At 49.0% G+C, this 20,416-nt stretch overlaps 1 protein-coding gene across 1 annotated transcript; it reads left to right on the top strand.

Annotated features, from left to right (window-relative positions):
• The first annotated feature begins 4,767 nt into the window (after window positions 1-4,767).
• On the top strand, window positions 4,768-19,789 carry TSGA10IP (testis specific 10 interacting protein). The gene is made up of 7 exons (XM_054033626.1): window positions 4,768-4,914; window positions 5,613-5,794; window positions 6,327-7,021; window positions 7,288-7,492; window positions 7,993-8,160; window positions 19,155-19,254; window positions 19,628-19,789. The coding sequence occupies exons 1-7, from the start codon at window positions 4,768-4,770 to the stop codon at window positions 19,787-19,789; spliced, it is 1,659 nt and encodes a 552-aa protein (XP_053889601.1).
• The last annotated feature ends 627 nt before the right edge of the window (window positions 19,790-20,416 follow it).

Genomic DNA, 20,416 nt, shown 5'->3' with positions numbered 1-20,416 from the left:
ATCCTACCCCCACCCAGCTAACACCACAAAAGGTTATATACAGATCTGCTCTTACCTGTGGGCTTCCCATCCACCAGTAAACACTCCCAACTGCCTCCTGGTCCTGGAACACCCCCCCCCCCCCCCCCCCACATGGAGTCTAGTTGTCAGTTGCATCTGAATGGCACTAATGGGCAGGGCTTCCGGGGCTGATCTGACCATGAAGACAGAGTGCTCCTGTCTCCCCATAGAAAGGGGCAGGGGTTTTAGTGGGGCCACTACTCTGTGCTGGGCATCCAGAGGCCTCTGTATATGGCAGCTGGCACCGAACTACCCCCCACTCTAGCACTGAATTTGCCCCAGAGGGGTGGAACAGGGATAGGGGGAGGTTTGAGCCCCAGTGCCAGAGCTGAGGTGCTGATCCCCACACACCTGGAGCTCCAGCTTTGCCACAGTAAGCAGCAATACCTGACTCAGCAGAACAGACCAGGAGCCACACCCACCAAAGGTGGCCTACAGCCAGGCAAGGGCTGTAAACAAGTGCCAGTCACACAAGCTGTAACCAGAGACTAATTCATCCACCTCCTTCCATGGGCAATCCCCCTGACCTGACCAGCCCCCTGCCTCTCTCAGCGCCCCTCAGCCTCCACACACTGCGTATATACCCCCTCGTTTACCCCACACTTTGTGCCCCCTGGCCTCAACCCACTCTGTGGGACCCCTTTTTCTGCCACACTATGTGCTACCTGGCTTCCCCCATGCTGTATGTGCCCTCCAACATCTCCCACACTGTGCACACACACCCTTGATCCTGCCACTCTGTGTACACCCCTGGTCTCCTCCAGGCTGTACACACATACTTACCCCTTGCTGCCCATCTCTCCTCCCCCCCCACTACCTATGCCCCTTGTCCTGCCATGTGCATACACCTCCAGTTCTCCCCTCCCGCCCCAACACACACACAGTCAAAACCTGGGGAAGGCTCCCACATTGTCATGCTGGGGCTTGAATCCTCCTAAAGCCGAGGGCGTGGGAGGGACAGGGAGGAAAACAGCAGGCGCCAAGATGCTGCTCCAGAGCCACAGATGGATCCCACATGCTTCTTGCCCCATGTTGCCAGCCAGTCAGGGTGGCGCCAGGAATGGGAGAAGAATTCACAGCCCTAGGGAAAGTCTGGGCCCTAGCAGAGTCCTGGGATTCCAGTTCAGCCATCTTGGGAGAATTACACAAAATGGCTGCCAACAGCCTCTTTGTACCACTCCCGCCTTGGCAGCCATTTTTGTGTTTCCACCCCCCCCCCCCCAATAGCCATTGCATCCTGTCAGGCAGCCATCTTTGTGTCTCCCCTATCAGCAGCCCTCATCCTCCCTGGCAGCCATCATTGTGCCACCTCTTGGCAGTCATCTCTGTGTTATCACCCCGACAGCCATCACCCCTTGCCTGGCAGTCATCTTTGTTTCGGCATCTTAATGCTGCCCCCTGGGCCTGCGATGACTGAGAAAGGGGCACCCCCACGCCAACTGGTGCCACGGTTGCACTGTGGGGCAGCATCAGGATTGGGTGTCATTTCCTAAGGGGCCAGGCCTGGGAGCCACAGGCAGTGCTGAGGGGGCACCTTCCCTCCGTGGGTCTCTGGGCTGGGGCAGAAGAAGCAGGCTCCATGGAAGCCCCAGCTCTGCTGATCTCAGCCCCGAGAGGAGCTGCCCTGCTTAGACAAAGTGAAGGGGATACATCCCCCTGACACACTGCATTTCCTCAGGGAGTCAGGGCTGCAGAACCCTCAGCTTGGGGTTATGGGAGACTCTTATGGGTCCTGCCCTAACCTGGGGGTTTCAGCCTGAATGACTAGAGTCTGTTCAGCTACACACACCCCCACACTCCCCTTATTCCCAGCGCTCCAGCTTCTACTGCCCAGCTCCAGAATACCCCAGTGTCCACTGATCCCCAGTTCCCCCATACATCCAGCCCTCAGTGACCCCTACTGCCCATCCCAGCCATCAGTGATCTCCACTGTTCCACTCCCAGTATCTCCGCTCACCCAGCCTCTGGTGTCTCCCATCATCCCTGGCAGCCCTTGCTGATAGCACCCCCATCAGTCCCCCGAGCCTACAGTGTCTAGCCCCCATCACCCCTCCAGCCCCGTTGGCCCCCATGTCCCTCTTCACCCACCAGTACTCCCATCAATCCCCAGCCTTCCCCTCACCAGCCCCCAGTCTTCTCCACTGACCCTCTCTCCACCTAAATCTATTGCCTCACCTCCAACCCTGTTTATCCCACAGACTGTGTGTGCTCCTGGCAGAAGCCTCCCCCAGTTGTTGTTGCTGCTGGAACAGGAGCTGTCTGGGGTTATTAATGAGGCCAGTCCCAGCCCTGGGCTCCTGCCAGGCCAGTTCAAGGGGAGGGGCTCTGCTCAGCTGTTTGTTGTTGTAGCATGTTTTGCAGCTGGAGTGTCTTCTGTGCCATACTGGAGAGAGACAGAGAGAATTCCCTACATCCGACCTGCTCAGCCTTTTTCTCCCAGAGCCTAGGTTCTACTCCCCCTCCAGCCTAACTCCCCCAATTTCCCCCTGCCCAGCCTAGGCCTTTCCCAACCCAGAACCCCAAACCACATTTAAATGACCCATAGAGTGCAAGAAACAGGGGTGAATTTAGGGGAGGCCATGCCCTGCTCCCCACCATCTCTTCCCCTCAAATTCTGCAGCTGGGCACCAAGGGACGGGATGGGTCATGAACCCCCTGTCCTGCCAAGAGACAGGAAGTTCTAGGAATCAGAGGAAGGCATGCAGAGCAGAGGAATCCCTTCTCCCCCTCTGCCTGGCTGGGCTCCAAGGCAGGGATGTAAACAAGGCTATAATCATAGGGAGCATGGCTGGGAATGAGCCATCCAGGACTGGAGCCGTCCCTACAGCGATTAGTGAGTCAGTGCCGTCCCCAATGCCCCAGGTAACCAAAGGGCATGGTGCTGCAGAAAGCGGGATGGGGAGCTCAACGGGGGGAACTCTCCCCTCACTGCAGGCCCCCACTGTCCCAGAGTGGTGCTAGGGGCACTGTGCTCCTGGCAGCACCATCTTTAAGTTCTGCAATAAAATCCAGGTCCTTGTCTCTCATTTTTGTTATTTATTTGCATTCTAGTAGGGCCCAGACTGAATTTTGGTGCAAGACTGGGGTCCTCCCGGATCCTGAAGAAAACCTGACTGAGATCAGGGACTCCTGTTATACCGGTTGTTGCACAGACCATGACCAAGATTGGGGGCCTGTAAGGGGCGAGGCCCACCCCTGGGGCACCTCCTGCTGGTTACTCCAGGGAATTAGCTCTGTCCAGCTCATAGCGCCCTCTGCAGGCCAGTGATCCACCTTGTCCTCCTACTGGCTCCCATGTCCCTCCCAGGACCCCACTGCCCCCTTGCAGTCCCCACACACACTGGGTCTCCCCTCCCAGGGGAACCCCCACCCCCTCACCCCACCTCCCCTCAGAATAAGGCTACTGCCAATCACCATCTAGCCCCACTCCCTGGGGCAGACTGCAGCATCAGCCACTCATCACAGGCAAGGAGGGTTTGGACCTGCTGCCTTGGCCTACACCTGGGCTGCCCTCTACAACCCCCAGTACCTGTTGGCCTATGCTAGGCCACAGCCTAGGGCTTTCCAGGCTAGAGTGCCCCAGCTCAGAAAGGCTGAGCCTTTCCCCAGCCCTGCTCCTCTCAGGTACTCTGTCTCTAGCTCACTGCAGCCAGGTCCTTCTCTCTCTCTCTAAATGCAGAGAGAAACTGCTGAGTGTCTGGCTCGCAGCCTCTTTATAGGGCCAGCTGGGCTCTGATTGGGGCGTGGCCCAGCTGCAGCTACTTCTCCAATCAGCCCAGTCTTCCCTGCCCCAGGCTTCTCCCAGGGCTGTTTCAAACCTGTCAGGGCAGGAGCTGGTGTCCACCCCATTACAGGGCCCCATCACTGTGGGTGCTGCACAGCTGCATGGTGACAGTCCCTGCTCTGAAGAGCTTACAGCCAAACTAGAGAAAGGGTGGGAGGGGAAACTAAGGCACGCAGTGGGGGAAGGGATTTTCCCAAAGTTATTTGCAGAGCCAGGAATAGAAGCCAGCTATCCTGGGTCTCAGTACAGTGCCCCACCCTCTGGGCCACCTGTGACCCTAGACACCTTGCTCCCCTCCTCCTCCTTCCCCATGGCAGGTACTCTCCAATATGTTGGAAGGGCCATGGCATTGTTCTGAATACATGGGCGTTCCCCACGCAGTCCATGGGCTGCACAATGTCTCTGAGACTTCTACTGTCCCTCCTAAGCTCTCCCCTCCTTGGGGGTCTAACAGCAGGGTCTCTCCCAGAACACTGGGGCCACTGGCCTGGATCAGAGTCAAGGTCCCTCTACCCCGGTATCCTGTCTTGGACAGTGGCTGGCATGAGATACTTCACAGGAGGGTGCAAGAAACCCAGCAGTCACAGACCCCACTCTCCTCCCAGAGCTGGGCACAGAACCCAGGAGTTCTGACTCACAGTCCCCTCAACTCATTAGATTACCTGCTGCTCCCAGAATAGTGAACAGAACCCAGGAGTCCTGCCTCTTAGCTGGGATCTCGGAACTCCCCAACCCCTTCCCCTCACTCCCTCTCTGCTGGGGTCCATACAAGTACCACATCTGCCCCCCTCCCCATCACAGTTGCTATGGTGACTATATGAAGGGGGCAGGGCCTAGTTCTGGAACCCCACACCCTTGCCTTGTTCTGGAACCAGGTCAGTCACCACAGTAACAGCTGAGGGTGGGGCAGTCAGGTAGGGACCATGCTGGGGGCCCACCGCCACTCCATGTTCACCAATGCCTGCATCAGCCCCTCCCTGGACCCCAGCGCCCGGGCACCTGGCACCCTCTACCAGAAGAAAGGCAGGGTGCACCTACTAGGGCTGCTCTCAGGTTCTCTTCCCCAAGAGGTAATACCTGTACCTCCCTCCCCCACTGCATACTGGCTTCCCCCACTCTTGGGGAACCCAACATCTATTTTAGACCATCCCAAACTCTAACTTCATCTCCCTGCTGTTGGGGACTCCCCCAAGGGGCAAACACTCGGGGAAAATTGTTGGGTTGTTTTTTGTAGGGTCTCCTTAATTGGTGCATGTCTCTCTCCCTCACTATCCTGGGTTGGTGTTTGTAGAGCCACACCACTGGCTAAGGAGCAAGGGAGTCAGGTCGTCAGGACACTCTATTCCCAGCTTTGGGAGGAGTGGGGGCTAGTGGACTAGGGAGCTTTGAGCCAGGACCTCCTAGACAGGGCTGGCTCCAGCATTTCTGCCGCCCCAAGCAAAAAAAAAAAAAAAAAAAAAAAAAAGCCGCAATTGCAATTGCGACCGGCGGCGGCAATTGGGGGCGGGGGGAAAGCTGCAATCGGCGGCGGCAGTTTGGCGGTAGGTCCTTCGCTCCTAGAGGGAGCGAGAGACCTGCTGCCCCCTAATTGCCGCACGTGCCGCCCCTCTCCCTTGGCTGCCCCAAGCACCTGCTTGTTAAGCTGGTGCCTGGAGCCGGCCCTGCTCCTAGAGGGGAAAGGCCCCGTGTCCCATTCCCTGCTGCCCTGAGCCAGCCAGTCTCCCTGGGGAAAAGCTGGGTCCCTCTTGCCTCTGCTCTGCGGTTTCAGGAGGAGGTTTTCAATTCTGGTGACGGAATCGTGGTCTTGATGAGGAAAGGGAAGAGGAAGGGGTCACCCAGAGGCCCCCCTTCAGGGAGAAGAGGCAGCCAGGCCCCACAGTGCAAGATGCAGGAGCCATGTGTGAGTGACACCTCTGACGGAGACCAGGACTCAGCACCATCTGCAGGAAGGTGAGTAGGTTGGATGGGATCCTTATGGCCATTGGGCCAAACTCATCCTTGCTGCAGCTCCATGGAGATTATATTAGTAGCACCTGGATGTGCCAATTGAGATCAGCACTTGTTTAGTGGCAGGTGCTGCACAGATCCCGAGACCAGGGCCATAGTTGTGCCAGGCACTGCACACACCCTGACCAATATCGGGGCCCCCACTGCACTGGGCACTGCCCTGACACACAGTGAGAGACAGTCCCAATCCCAAAGAGCTCAAAGTCTAAACAGACAAAGGGAGGGGAGTGGGCTCTACTGGGTTAGAGCGGTGGGGAGGGGGGCAGCTAGGAGTCTGTTGCCAGCTCAGAGGGAGATGTGGTCAGGTGTTTGGTATGCCCTGTAGATGGACCCTTTGGTCCAGTCTAGAATGGCCAGGGCGGGATGGTGATACTAGACTAGATGAGTCCATTAGGTCTGATCTGGAGGCTACCAGACTAGATGGCCCCGTTGCTCTGACCTGACACTCATCATCTCCTCTCCTTCCCACCACCAGGCAGAGAGACGTTACTGAGGACACCCTTCTCTCCAAGCCAGCTCACTCCTGCACCCCTGATTCCTTGCCCCACAGTCCCCGCCCCTCCTTCCCCTTCCAGTGGATGTGGGAGGAATTCTCGCTCAACGGTCGTGCCCTCCTCCCAGCCCCTTCCCTGGACAAGGGGAAGAAGGGGGAGCCCCGCAGAGCCCCCAACAACTCCCCCCGTGACAGTGTCCGCCCAACAGTGACAGATTTGCAGGGCCGTGTAGACCAACGTGCTGGCAGCTTACGGGGGCGCAGCAGCACTGAGGGGGGCAGGATCAAGCAAGCCCCCCATCCCTCCCCCAGTACCCTCTCCTCGCTGTATTGGAAGATGGAAGCCCGGAGCGAGGCCCGCAAACGCCAGCTCCAGGAAGAGCGGAGGCACTGGCTCCAACTGGCTCAGCAGCTGCTGAGTCTGGAAGAGGCTGTGTCCTCCCCAGCCTGGGAGGCAGTCACCTCCGCCCAGCATCTCCGGACCAGGCTGAGAGCTGAGGCCCTGTGCCTGGCCACAGAGCCCCAGGACCCAAGCCCCAGGGGGCACAGAAGGAAGGGCAGGGGGCTGGCCCCCAAAGACAAGACCCGGTTCCAGCCCATCATCAACCAAACCATCCCTGACTTTGAGACACTCCACAAGAGGTTCCAGGAGCAGCTGGAGAAGAGGAAAGTGAGAGGTGAGCCAAGGAGATGGATGCAATTGCTTTTGGGGTAGGGTAAAGAAGCCGTTTATACAGAACCCCTTGCCTGGCGCTAAGGTGGAGCTGCCTCTGAGGTGGGGCTGTTTATACAGGAATCCCTGGGGTGGGGCACAGGAGCTGTTTATAGAGACCCTTTCCCTGGTGCTGAGATGCAGCTGTTTTTGGGGTGGGGCAGTGCAGCGCAGCTGATGAGGGAGGGGTTCTGGGACCCTCTGTTAATGCTTTCTGTGTCCCCCTCTCAGCCAAGCTGACCATCTGCAAACCCTTCCACCTCCATGTGGCCAGCAGCTCTCAGCACCAGCCTGAGGACGAGCTCAGAGACTGGGAGCAGCAACAGCTGCACCAGCTCTGGAGCTTCCACTGCGGGTCCCAGTCCTGCTCAGAGTTCGACCCCCTGCCTTCAGTGCCATCCACCAGAGCCTCTGACAAACGGCAGGAGGCCACCAGGTATGGACAGTGCCCTTAAATCAATTCCCACCCCAGCTATCCCAGCCCTGGCCTCCCCCCAGCTCTGCTGCAGCCCCTCTGCTATCCCAGCCCTAGGTTCCCCCCTCCCTAGATCTGCTGGTAACCCTCAATCCTGACCTAGAGCTAGGGTGGCCACTCACACGTTCCCCAAGTACCGAACATTCCAGTGCTACTGGTAATGGCACGAGCCCGCCTCTGCCAGTGCCACACGAGGGGCACCATTTTGAAGAACATGCCAGATAGGGGACTAATGTTAGAAAGGCAGGACTGTCCAGCTAAAAGCAGACAACTGGCCTGCCTACCTAGATCCCCCTGCTATCCCAGCCCTGGCTTCCAGCCCCCACTGCCCCCAGCTCTGCCCCTCAATCCTGACCCGCAGCCCCCTGCTATCCCAGCCAGAGGTTCCCCCCAGCCAGGGGAGCTGGAACAATTTTTATAGATGCCACCTGGCTGAGCCTTCTCCTTTGCTCCTGGTGCAGGCTGTTGCTGTTGGAGTGGGAGCGTCGGGAGAAGCAGGAGAAGAGGCGAGCAGAGCAGCGCCGGGTCAAGCAGCAGCAGGTGCAGAGGGAAGTGGCCAAGTGCCTGGCAGCCTACAGTCCCCCGGGCAGCTTGGCCCAGACCACGCAAAGGAAGAGGGAAGAGCTGAGGTAACAGAGAGGGGAAGAAGGGAGTAGCCTGGTGTGAGAGAGAGAGGAGTGTGGAAACCACCACATGGTGCTGCTGGTGCCTCTCAATCCTGACCCTCAGCCCCCTGCTAGCCCAGCCTTGGGCTTCCCCGAAGTTCTGACGGTGCCCCTTAAATCTGACCCATGGCCCCCTACCCTCTCTTATAGGAATCAATTGTCAGTAGATAGGGCAGAGGACGGGTGCTCGGAACACCTGGGTTCTGTTCCCATCTCTACCACTGTACTTCAGCAAGTCCCTTTTTCCACTCTGAACCTCAGTTTGCTCTCTGCCCCTTTGTCTGTTTAGAATGGCAGCTCACAGGGGCAGAGACCGGCTCTCACTGGGAGGCTGTCTACAGTGCAATTGAGAGGTGTGATTGCAGAACATGTAGAAATACCTGAACTACCTTTGATCCAGCTAGCATGCTAACAATAGCTGTGTAGCCGTGGCAGCACAGATTAGCAGCCAAGTACAATCCCACTCAGAACCCTGGGTATGTTTGTACTTGGGTAGCTAGCTTGTTCCACCGTCTGTGCGGCTATGACTGTACTTCTGTTTTTAGCACGCTAGCTGGATCAGCTAGCTCAGGCCTGGCTACATATTCTTCAGTCACACTTCCCAGTTGCATAGTAGACAGACCCTGTGTGTCTGTGCAGCACCTGGTACAACAGGGGCCACAATCTTGGTCAGGGCCTCTAGATACCGATACACCTAATAATAACGATCTAGAGAACACTTCTATTTATGTGTAACTTTTCTCACATAAGTGGCCTTCTTGAAATCAGTGGGCTTGCTAAAATACTAATAATTAATTGTAATAATTGTTCATAATATAGATACACAATAATTTAATACTGATTATAATCAACAACAATTTAAAATAATGTATTAATAAATTTAATAATAATGTATGGTTATTAACAGTGATCAATATTAAATCAACATGCATAATTATCAGTGGTAGCCTATATTAATTCAGTAATAAATAATATTGATTTATTTTAATGTAATGCTAATAATGGTGATCAATATTAATTTAATTGTTTCACAACAGTTCATATTAATGTAGTACTTTTAAATATTTGTGATTATTAGAAATTTAGTGTTAAGGGTTATCAGTATTATTTCAATATTTATTAAAAATAGCAGCTAATATTAATTTAGTAATAAATGCTAGTGATTAATATCAGTTAGTATTTTAATGGTGAATCATATTAATTTAATATTTGGTAACAGTAGTAGTTAATTGCTACTTCTTTTGAGGCGAGCAGTTAGCCAAATTCAGGGTGTTGTGAGTTGTTCCAGTTAGGAGGAGAAATTGATGATGGATTCAGGTATTTATTTATTTATTTATTTTTGGGTGCAATTCTGTTTTTTAACAAAGATTGTACAAAGTCCTGTTTCCCTGAACACAGGAGGAACCAAACAGAAGGTAGTTTATTTGCTCACAGCCCCAAGCCTCTTCAGTAGCACCAGGCCCAGAAGTCCTCAAGCCTCTTCAGGCTTCTCTCTGGGTCCTACACCGTGCTTGTCTGGGCTGAGTCTGTGTCTGTCTTCCTGTGTGGTCTCTTTTGCTTCTCTTACGCATACATGGGTATAGGGCCTGTCTACATGGCGAATGTTTTGCTGGCATAGTATAGCAGCATAGCTATCCTGGCAGAGCCCCTTAATGGAAATGCAGTGTAGGTCAGCAGAAGGAGTTCCACCAGCATAGCTACACCATCTCCCTGAATGACATTAGCTAGGGCTATGTTTACACTTAAAAACCTACAGCAGTGCTGCAGCTGCGCTGCTGTAACGCTTCAGCATAAACACTTAGCCCTTGTCTACACTACCATTTACTTCAATATAACGTACATCACTCAGGGTGTGAATAATCCACATCCCTGAGTGACGTAAATTATACCAACCTAAGCGCCGGTGCGGACAGCGCTATGTTGGCAGGAGAGCATAGCTACCGCCTCTCATGGAGGTGGAGTTATAATGCCGATGGGAGCGCTCTCTCCCGTCGGCATAGAGCGTCTTCACCAGACGTGCTACAGCGGCGCAGCTGCGCTGATGTGGCACTTATAGTGTAAACTAGCCCTTAGTACAGTGATGGGAGGGATTCTCCGGTCACTGTAGCAAATCTACCTCCCTGAGAGGTGGTGGCTAGGTCAATGGAAGAATTCTTCCATCGAACCAGTGTTGTCTCCACTGGGGGTTAAGTCGGCTTAACTTCGTCACTCAGGGGTGTGGATTTTTCACACCCCCGAGTGATATAATTTGGTCAATCTAATTGTCTACTGTAGACCAGCCCTAAATCTACAGAAGCACTCTTGTGTCAGTATAGTTGTGTCTGCACCAGAAGCGTTGCTGGCACAGCTATGTGAGCCAGGGAGTGTGGTTTATTTCGCACTCCTAGCCAACAGAGCTATGACGGCACAACTTTGTAGTGTAAAATAAGCCACACACGTGGTCCATGCCTAACCAAAACCATCTGCCCACATTGTTCCATTCCCTGGGCAAATGCACAACTGCCTTTGTTGTATTGGGAGTGGTGCTTTACTGTCTCTCTCTGCCATCTTAAATAAAGGGTAGCAGCCACTCTCACCAGCCTCAATGACATTTCACCCCCACACACACACACATTAATATTCAATTATTAATTCATCACAGTGTTCACTCTGCTTGTGTGTTACACCCTTTCCCCCAACCTGTGTCTGTCTGGTCTATGTAGACTGTAAACTTTTCAGGGCAGGGACCATCTGCTACTTGGTGTTAGATGAGTGCTTTGCAAAATGGGGTCCGACCTTGGTTGGCCCTTAGGCACTACCATAATAAACATTATTATTATTAATAATAACAATAATACTACCACCAATAATAATTAATCATAATAATAATAATAACACAAATTAATTAATTATAAGCAAGTAGTATTTGTTAATAGTGATATTAACCCGGCGTCTATCAATGATCATTATTAACATAATATTTATGAACCATATAAATTAATATTTTCGCATTCATAATAGAGTAATAATATTTAGTATTTATGAATGATCAATATTTAATATTAACACTATGACTGGATAATTGCTAATATGGTTCCTATTTTTAAGTAAGGGAAAAAGAAACTACAGGCCTGTTAGTTTGACCTCAATTATATGCAAGGTCTTTGAACAAATTTTGAAAGAGAATGTAGTTAAGGACATAGAGATAAATGGTCATTGGGATAAAATACAACATGGCTTTACAAAAGGTAGATCATACCAGACCAATCTTCTTTGAGAAGTTAACTGATATTTTAGACAAAGGACATGCAGTAGATCTAATCTACCTAGATTTCAGTAAGGCATTTGATACAGTTCCACATGGGCAATTATTAATTAAATTGGAGAAGATGGAGATTAATATGAGAACTGAAAGGTGGATAAGGAACTGCCTAAAGGGGAGACTACAAACAGGTCATACTGAAAGGTGAACTGTCAGGCTGGAGGGAAGTTACTAGTGGAGTTCCCGAGGGATCGGTCCCAAGACCGATCTTATTTAAAATTGTTATTACTGACCATGGCACAAAAAGTGAGAGTGTGATAATAAAATTTGAGTATGACACAAATTTGGGAGGTATTGCCAATACTGAGGAGGACCGGAATATCAGACAAAAGCTCTGGATGACCTTGTAGACTTAAGTATTAGAAAGGGGATGAAATTTAATTGTGCAAAGTGCAAGGTCATGCATTTAGGGACTAACAACACGAATTTTTACTAAAAGCTAGGCCCAGGGACTTATCAGTTGGAAGCAACAGAGGAAGAGAAAAATCCTGGGTGTATTGGTTGATCACAGGATGACTATGAGTTATCAATGTGATACAGTTGTGAAAAAGGCTAATGCAGTCCTAGGAAGCATCAGACTAGGTATTTCCAGTAGAAACAGGGAAGTGTTAGTACCATTATCCAAAGCACTGGTGATACCTCATTTGGAATACTGTGTGCAATTCTGGTCTCCCATCTTTAAGAAAGGGAACAGGTACAGAGAAGGGCTACTAGGATGATCCAAAGAATGGAAAACCTACATTATGAGAGGGAAATAAAAGACCTTGGCCTAACCAAAAGAAGGCCGAGGGAGATATGATTGCTCTCTACAAATACATCAGAGGGATAAATATCAGGGAGCGAGAAGAGCTATTTAAGTTAAGCACCAGTGTGGACACAAGAACAAATGGATGTAAACTGGCCATCAACAAGTTTAGGCTTGAAATTAGGTGAAGGTTTCTAACCATCAGAGGAGTGGAGTTCTGGATGAGCCTTCCCAGGGGAGCAGTGGGGGCAAAATATCTAACTGGCTTCAAGACTGAGCTTGATAATTTTATGGAAGAGATGGTATGATGGGACTCTGCCTACAATGGCATGTGGCCCATCTGTGACTGCCAGTAGCAAAAATCCCCAATGGCTGGAGATGAGACACTAGAAGGGGAGGGCTCGGAGTTAGTACAGAGAATTCTTTCCCAGATATCTGCCTGGCGAATCTTGGCCATATTCTCAGGGTCTGACTGATTGCCATATTTGGGAATTGGCAGAGACCTTGGGTAGTTTTCACCTTCCTTTGCAGCGTGGGGCACAGTTCACTTGCAGGTTTAAACTAGTTGAAATGGTGAATTCTCTGTACGTGAAATCTTTAAACCATGATTTGAGAACTTTAGTAACTCAACCAGAGGTTAAGCATCTATTACAGGAGTGGGTGGATGAGGTTCTGTGGCCTGCCATGTGCAGGAGGTCAGACTAGATGATCACGATGGTCCCTTCTGACCTTAAAGTCTATGAGTCTATAATTATTAATATAGATCTTTCGTATCTATGAATTATTTATATTCATTTTAATATTAACTGCTTTAGTGAATATATTCCTATTCTTAATAGTGATGAATATTATTTATGAATATAAATCATGATTCACATCATATTTTTAAACATAGTTGTTAGTATTAATTTATTGTTTGCTGAGTTATTGTAGCCATGTTGGTCTCAGGATATGAGAGAGACAAGCTGGGTCAGGTAACCAACCGAATTTGGTCCTTTAAAAGATATTACATCACCCAGCTTGTCTCTCTCAGTATTAATTTAGTAATTGTTAATAGTGATATTAACTTAGTATTCAGGAACTACTGATATTTTAACATTTATTAACAATAGTAATTTATATTTAGTAATTAGTAGTAATATTTAGTATTTATGATAATATTAATTTAATATTTATTAACATTACAATATATGTTAGTATTCAGTGCATACTCTTGGGTTGAGTACTGGACTGGGACTCAGGAGACCTGAGTTCTATTCATGGCTCTGCAAGTGGCCTGATGGGTGACCTTGAGGAAGCCACTTCACCTTTCTGTGCCTCAGTTTCTCCATCTGTAAAATGGGGATAACGATACCAACCGCTTTTATAAAGCACTTTGAGATCTACTGATGAAAAATACTATAGAAGAGCTAAGTATCTATTCGTATTCTCTTTCGCTTTGTCCCATCACTCAGGATCAGCAGCTCTTGACCCTCATCTCCAAGTGTTCTTGTCAAGTGGGTCTTCCAAGCTGACAAAAACCTGCTTCATGTCCTCCTTCAACATCTCTAACCATCTTTTTCTAGGTCTTCCTTATGGTCTTTGTCCTGTGATTAGTCATTCTTGTCTCTGGCTACCATATCACACATCTCGTTGTCTCACATGACCCAGACATCTCAGTTGATACTCCCTCAGCTTTTCTGTGATGGTGGCTACCTGCATCATGGGCTGTACTGTTTCACTGCATAGCCTAATAGCTCTCATCTTACCCAGTGTCCACCTGAGCTTTGGCAGTGGCAGTGTGAAGTAGTTGTTCTTCTCTCTTCCTCATTGGCAAGCATTCCGACCCATACGTCATGGCTGGCCTAAACATGATCCTACACACTTTGCTCTTTTGAATACTTGGCATATTTGTATAGAAGATAATTCCTGTCAACTTCTTCCATTTATACCAAGCGCTCTTCACGTAGCTCCTAACATCTGCATCTATATTCCCATCATGGCTCAGCAGTGCACTAAACCAAGGTATTTAAATTATTGCACATACAAAGCTAATTTTACTGGCTTTTCATTGTCACACTCAACAAAACATTCTGTTTTTTGCTGGCTGATTTGTAAGCCATTTTCTTCTAATGCAGTGCTCTTAGGTCCCTTTCCAGTTGTATTTATCTTCACGACAGAACATACTGTTATTTCCCTGTACGTCTCCTACAATATTTGGGCAGCAAACACTGCGTTCATTGTTAGCCTTCCTGGCATAAACCCAAATGGGTTGTTGCTTATTTGATGCAGAGCTTCTCCCAAAGTCTTTTGTCGATAATTCTTTCCAGCCAGCTCCTCATGTGACTCGTTACCATGATGGGTTGGTAACGACTATATTCTTGCACATCTCCTTTATGAATAAAGTTAGGGACCAATGTGCTCTTCCTCCACACCTCAGGCTTTTTCCCAGGACAGAGAATTAAGTTGAAGAAGTTTGTCATTGATCCCACTCCCTCATGGCCCAATGCTTTAAATGCTTGATTGGGACACTGGCCAGTCCCATTGCCTGCCCAAGCTTCATCATCTTTAGCGCTGTCTGCGTCTCCATCATACTGATAGGTCTTGTGAGGTTACTGCTTGTGGATACTTCCCTCAATGTTTTCATCACATTCTCTTCATTTAACAGTTTCTCATAAAACTACTTCCATCTCCTAATGATTCCACCGTCTTCCAGCAGTGCTTTTCCATTTTCATCTTTGACACACTTCACAGCTTCCAAGTCCTCTGTTTCTTTGCTTTGCTTCTTTGCTTAATTGTGGCGAATCTAATATTTCTTTTCCACCTTTCTTGTTAGTAGGTGTGCATATAAGGCTCTAAAATGCCTGACTCTTAGCTTCCACAACTGCTCTTTTCACCCTTTTCTTTACCCGCTTGTATTCCTCATAACTTTCCACTGTTCTTACTTTCTGCCATCGCTTCAACCTTTCCTTCTTTACTGCCTTCTACACATTAATGGACCATCACCACATCTCCTTGCCATATTTTCTTTCTTTTGTTAGGCCACAGACAGCTTGTGTACTTTTTGTAATAAGTTTGGATATTTTCCCCAGAATCTTGTTAGTATCATCACTGTTGGTTTGGCCATTGTCTTACCTCCATAGAATCCTTAAATCTCAGACTAACTTCCCTATCCACAAGCCTCCACCACTTTATCCGTTGTCCCACAACTCATCTTTTGTCTCTTAATAGTAACTAATATTTAGTATTGATGAATGATTGATATTAATTTAGTATTTATGAACAGTACTAAACAATATTTTGATATTTTAATAGAGAATAATAGTAGTTTGTAGTTATGGATACTAATCAATATTAATTTAATATTTGTTAAAAATATTAAGAACATAAGAACGGCCATACTGGGTCAGACCAAAGGTCCATCTAGCCCAGAATCCTGTCTTCCAACAATGGCCAATGCTAGGTGCCCCAGAGGGAATGAACAGAACAGGTAATCATCAAGTGATCATCCCCTGTCGCCCATTCCCAGCTTTTGGCAAACAGAGGCTATGGATACCATCCCTACCCATCCCAGCTAATAGTCATTGATGGACCTATCCTCCATGAACTTATCTAGTTCTTTTATAGTCTTGGCCTTTACAACATCCTCTGGCAAAGGGTTTCACAAGTTCACTGTGCACTGTGTGAAGAAATACTTCCTTTTGTTTGTTTTAAACCTGCTGCCTATTATTTCATTTGGTGACCCCTAGTTCTTGTGTTATGAGAAGGAGTAAATAACACTTCCTTATTTATTTTCTCCACACCAGTCATGATTTTATTGACCTCTATCATATCTCCCCTTAGTCGTCTCTTTTCCAAGCTGAAAAGTGCCAATCTTATTAATCTCTCCTCATATGGAAGCTGTTTCATACCCCTAATCATTTTGTTGCCCTTTTTTGAACCTTTTCCAGTTCCTATATATCTTTTTTGAAATGGGGTGACCACATATGCACACAATATTCAAGATGTGGGCGTACTATGGATTTATATAGCAGCAATATGATATTTTCTGTTTTGTTATCTTTCCCTTTCTTAATGATTCCCAACATCGTTAGCTTTTTTGACTGCTGCTGCATATTGAACGGATGTTTTCAGAGAACTCTCCACAATGACTCCAAGATCTTTCTTGAGTGGTAACAGCTAATTTAGACCCCATCATTTTATATATATAGTTGGAATTATGTTTTCCAGTGTGTATTACTTTGCATATATTAACAGTGAATTTAATCTGCCATTTTGTTGCCCAGTCACTCAGTTTTGTGAGATCCTTTTGTAACTCTTTGGAGTCTGCTTTGGACTTAACTATCTTGAGTAGTTTTGTATCATCTTCCAGATAATTTATGAAAATGTTGAATAGAACTGGGCCCAGTACAGACCCCTGGGGGACACCATTATTTACCTCTCTCCATTCTGAAAACTGACTATTTATTCCTACCCTTAGTTTCCTATCTTTTAACCAGTTACTGATCCAGGAGAGGACTTCCCTCTTATCCCACGACAGTTTACTTTGTTTAAGAGCATTTGGTGAGGCGACTCTTCCCCAACAAATTATATTAATCTATGTGTCTGACAATTCTATTCTTTACTATAGTTTGCCCAGTTCTGAAGTCAGGCTTACCAGCCTGTAATTGCCGGGATCACCTCTGGAGCCCTTTTAAAAAATTGGCGTCACATTAGTTATCCTTCAGTCATTTGGTACAGAAGCTGATTTAAATGATAGGTTACATACCACAGTTAGTAATTCTGAAATTTCATATTTGAGTTCCTTCAGAACTCTTGGATGAATACCATCTGTTCCTTAATTTATCAGTTTGTTCCAAAACCTCCTCTAATGACACCTCAATCTGGGACAATTCTTCAGATTTGTCACCTAAAAAGAATGGCTCAGGTTTGGGTATCTCCCTCATATCCTCAGCCGTAAAGACTGATGCAAAAAATTCATTTAGTTTCTCCACAATGGCCTTCTCGTCCTTGAGTACTCCTTTAGCATGAATATTAATTGAATAATTATTTATAATAGTGATTAATATTGTAGTATTAATGATTATCAATAGTATTTTATCTTCATTATTTAATATTAGGGTGACCAGACAGCAAATGTGAAAAATCGGGACGGGGCAGTGGGGGGTAATAGGAACCTATATAATAAAAGACCCAAAAATTGGGACTGTCCCTATAAAATTGGGACATCTAGTCACCCTATTTAATATAGATGTAGTAATTATTAATAATGGTGATCAATAGCTATTTAGTATTTATTATTGTTATTAACCACTAGGTGTGGCTGGTTCCTCACAAAAATCCTGCTCCTCTTCTGGCTGGGTCTTAGGGTGAATGGGGCCCAAAAGTGGGAGTTAAAAAAATTAGGAGTTAAAAAAACACACACACATAAACCAAGAGTGAGAGACTGTCAGCATGGAAACATCTGGTAAAGATATGCCCTGGCTATGCTGACACGAGACTCCCTGACTCCGCCAACACTCAGACACCCACTACACGCTGACACACCCCTATACAGCTACACCCATACACACTATCTCCCTGCTGACACTTAGACATGCGGACTTCCACAACACCTCCCATACCCCGCCCCTCCCAATACTCAGACACAACAACACCGAAACATCAGCCCAATACATTGACACCCAGACAGTCTGACACCTTTCTCTGGTACCCTCCCCTGACACCCCAACACACTGATTTTCACATTGACAACCAAAGACACTGACACACGCATTCCGACACCCTGACACCTCCCAATTCCAGACAAACCAACACCCCTCTCTAATTCCTCTACACATACCAACTCCCAGACACTTTGACCACCACCAACGTCCAGACATACCAACATTCAGATTCCCTCCTAACACACTGACACCCAGACACCCCAACACCCCTCGACATCCAGGCAGCCTGACACACACACCCCAACATACAGACACACTGACTTCCACAAACACTCATGACACCCCCCCAACACACACCCTGAACACCCTGACACACGAACATGCAGACACACTGACACCCAGACATAAAATCTACATACAGACACACACCCCCCAATGCCCAGACACACACATAATACAGACAACTACACCAACACCTATACAGACACAAACACACTTGGACACACATCCACACTGTACACACCACACGGACACCAACAGTGACACACACAAAGACCCCTGAGGACTCCTGGGCCCAGACATTGCAGGAGTGCTGGGCTGAAACTGAGGAGCCATGTGACTGGGACAGGTGTTAAATTGCCTAAGTAAAAAAGAACAGGAGTACTTGTGGCACCTTAGAGACTAACAAATTTATTAGAGCATAAGCTTTCGTGGGCTACAACCCACTTCTTTGGAAGTACTCCTGTTCTTTTTGCGGATACAGACTAACACGGCTGCTACTCTGAAACCTGTCATTAAGTGAAAAAGGAAGATTTGAGATAAGCTTAATGGGCAGATTTCAGATTCTGATCTAAACCCAACGATCCTGCAGGATCACCCAGTCCTCCCCTCACCCAGGCCCTATAGAGCTTCTAGATCTCTCATACCCTATAGATCTCCCACGATTTCCCAGACTTCACAGAGCCTCTTGCATCTCCCAGCCCCAATGGCCCAGCATCTATAGATCCCCTGGTTCTCCCAGGCCCTATAGTTCCCCCTGGATCCTCCAACTCTACTGGACCAGATCCTAAAGGACCTGGGGCCTAGGTGTTGGGATTGGGGTATCTGTTCTGATCCTGGTGGGCAGTAATATTTCCCCAGTACAGCCAGTGCCCTGGGGCAGAGGATCCAGCAGATCCCTGAGTGTCCTTGTGAATGGGCACTGAAAGGGGGGCAGGGATTGGGGGTGGGATTCGCTGCAGTCACCCTCTCTGTGCTGTTGCTCTAGGAGGCTGGAGCAGCAGCGCATGACAGAGTACGATGCCCAGCTGCGGGAGATCCAAGAGAGGGTGGAGAGCCGCCCCTACCTCTTTGAGCGTGTCATGCAGGTGAGAAAGGAGTGGGAGCTGGTGGGTTAGAGCAGGGGGAGGAGGCTGGGAGTCCAGGACTCCTGGGTTCCATCTCTGGCTCTAGGAGGGAAGTGGGGTTTAATGGTTAGAGCAGGGGGAACTGGCACCCAGGACTCCTCAGTTCTATCTTCAGCTCTAGGAGGGGAGTCTAGTGGTTAGAGCGGGGAGGTCGGGAGCCAGGGTGCCTGGATTTTATTCCTGGTTGTGAACTCCTCCTATTGCTCTCTTGGCTATAGGAGATCCCTGCTAGCTCAGCTGGGAGAGGTTCAAGTGTGGGCAGTGGGGTGGGCAGCCTGAGCCAAGCTCCGTTCTGTGGGTGATGTGAATTATGTCCCTGCCTCTCACCTCACAGACCAATGCCCGCCTGGCTGTGGAGCGGCGCTTCTCCCAGGTGCTGGCAGCGCTGGGCATCGATGAGAGGCTGCTGTGGAGACATGCAGGGCGCCTGGCCAAGGGCAACACTGCCAGGACAGCCGGAAGAGCCACACAGGGGCGGTCACGGAGCCTCTCCTAGACCAGGTGCTGGATATCCCCCATGGATCCCGCTTTCCTGGGTCCTATACATCCCCCTGCCCCTGTAGATCCCTGCTGGATCCCACTGCCCCAGGTCTGATAGAGTCCCCCTGGATTACACAGCTGAGCCCTATAGATCTCACTGCCTTGGATCCTATAGCTCACCAGCTGGCTGTCCCAGCCCCGAGCACTATGGATCACCCAGATGTTGGGTACTCCAGGCACTATAGATCCAGCTGGATCTTCCATTTTCCTTTGTCCAGGGGCTATAGATCTCCCAGCACAGGGCCTGCTGAACCTCCTGGCTCATCTAGCCCTCTCAGGACTCCTAGGTTCTACTCCCACCTCTGGGAGCGGAGGGGGAATCTAGTGGTTCCTTTGGTTCATGTCCTGCTGACAGGTTGCAGCTGAACAAGAGGCTAGAGTCTCCTCTTGACTCTCTGGACACCGCCTGAAAATAACCCCGTCTGGAACGGAGAAGGGTCACATACAGCTCCCTGCATTAGAGACGCAAAGTACCGGCAAATAAATGAGTCTTTGAGAGCAGAGTTTGCTTTTTTCTTACTGGGGTTACTGCACCAAATCGAGCAGGGGGTGTGCTGAGCCGGAAACTGAGAGCCAGCCAGGG

Source organism: Malaclemys terrapin, chromosome 7 (genome assembly GCF_027887155.1).
Source record: "Malaclemys terrapin pileata isolate rMalTer1 chromosome 7, rMalTer1.hap1, whole genome shotgun sequence".
NCBI lineage: Eukaryota > Metazoa > Chordata > Testudines > Emydidae > Malaclemys > Malaclemys terrapin.
Note: the sequence above shows the minus strand (reverse complement) of the source record. Positions and strands in the feature narration are given on the sequence as shown.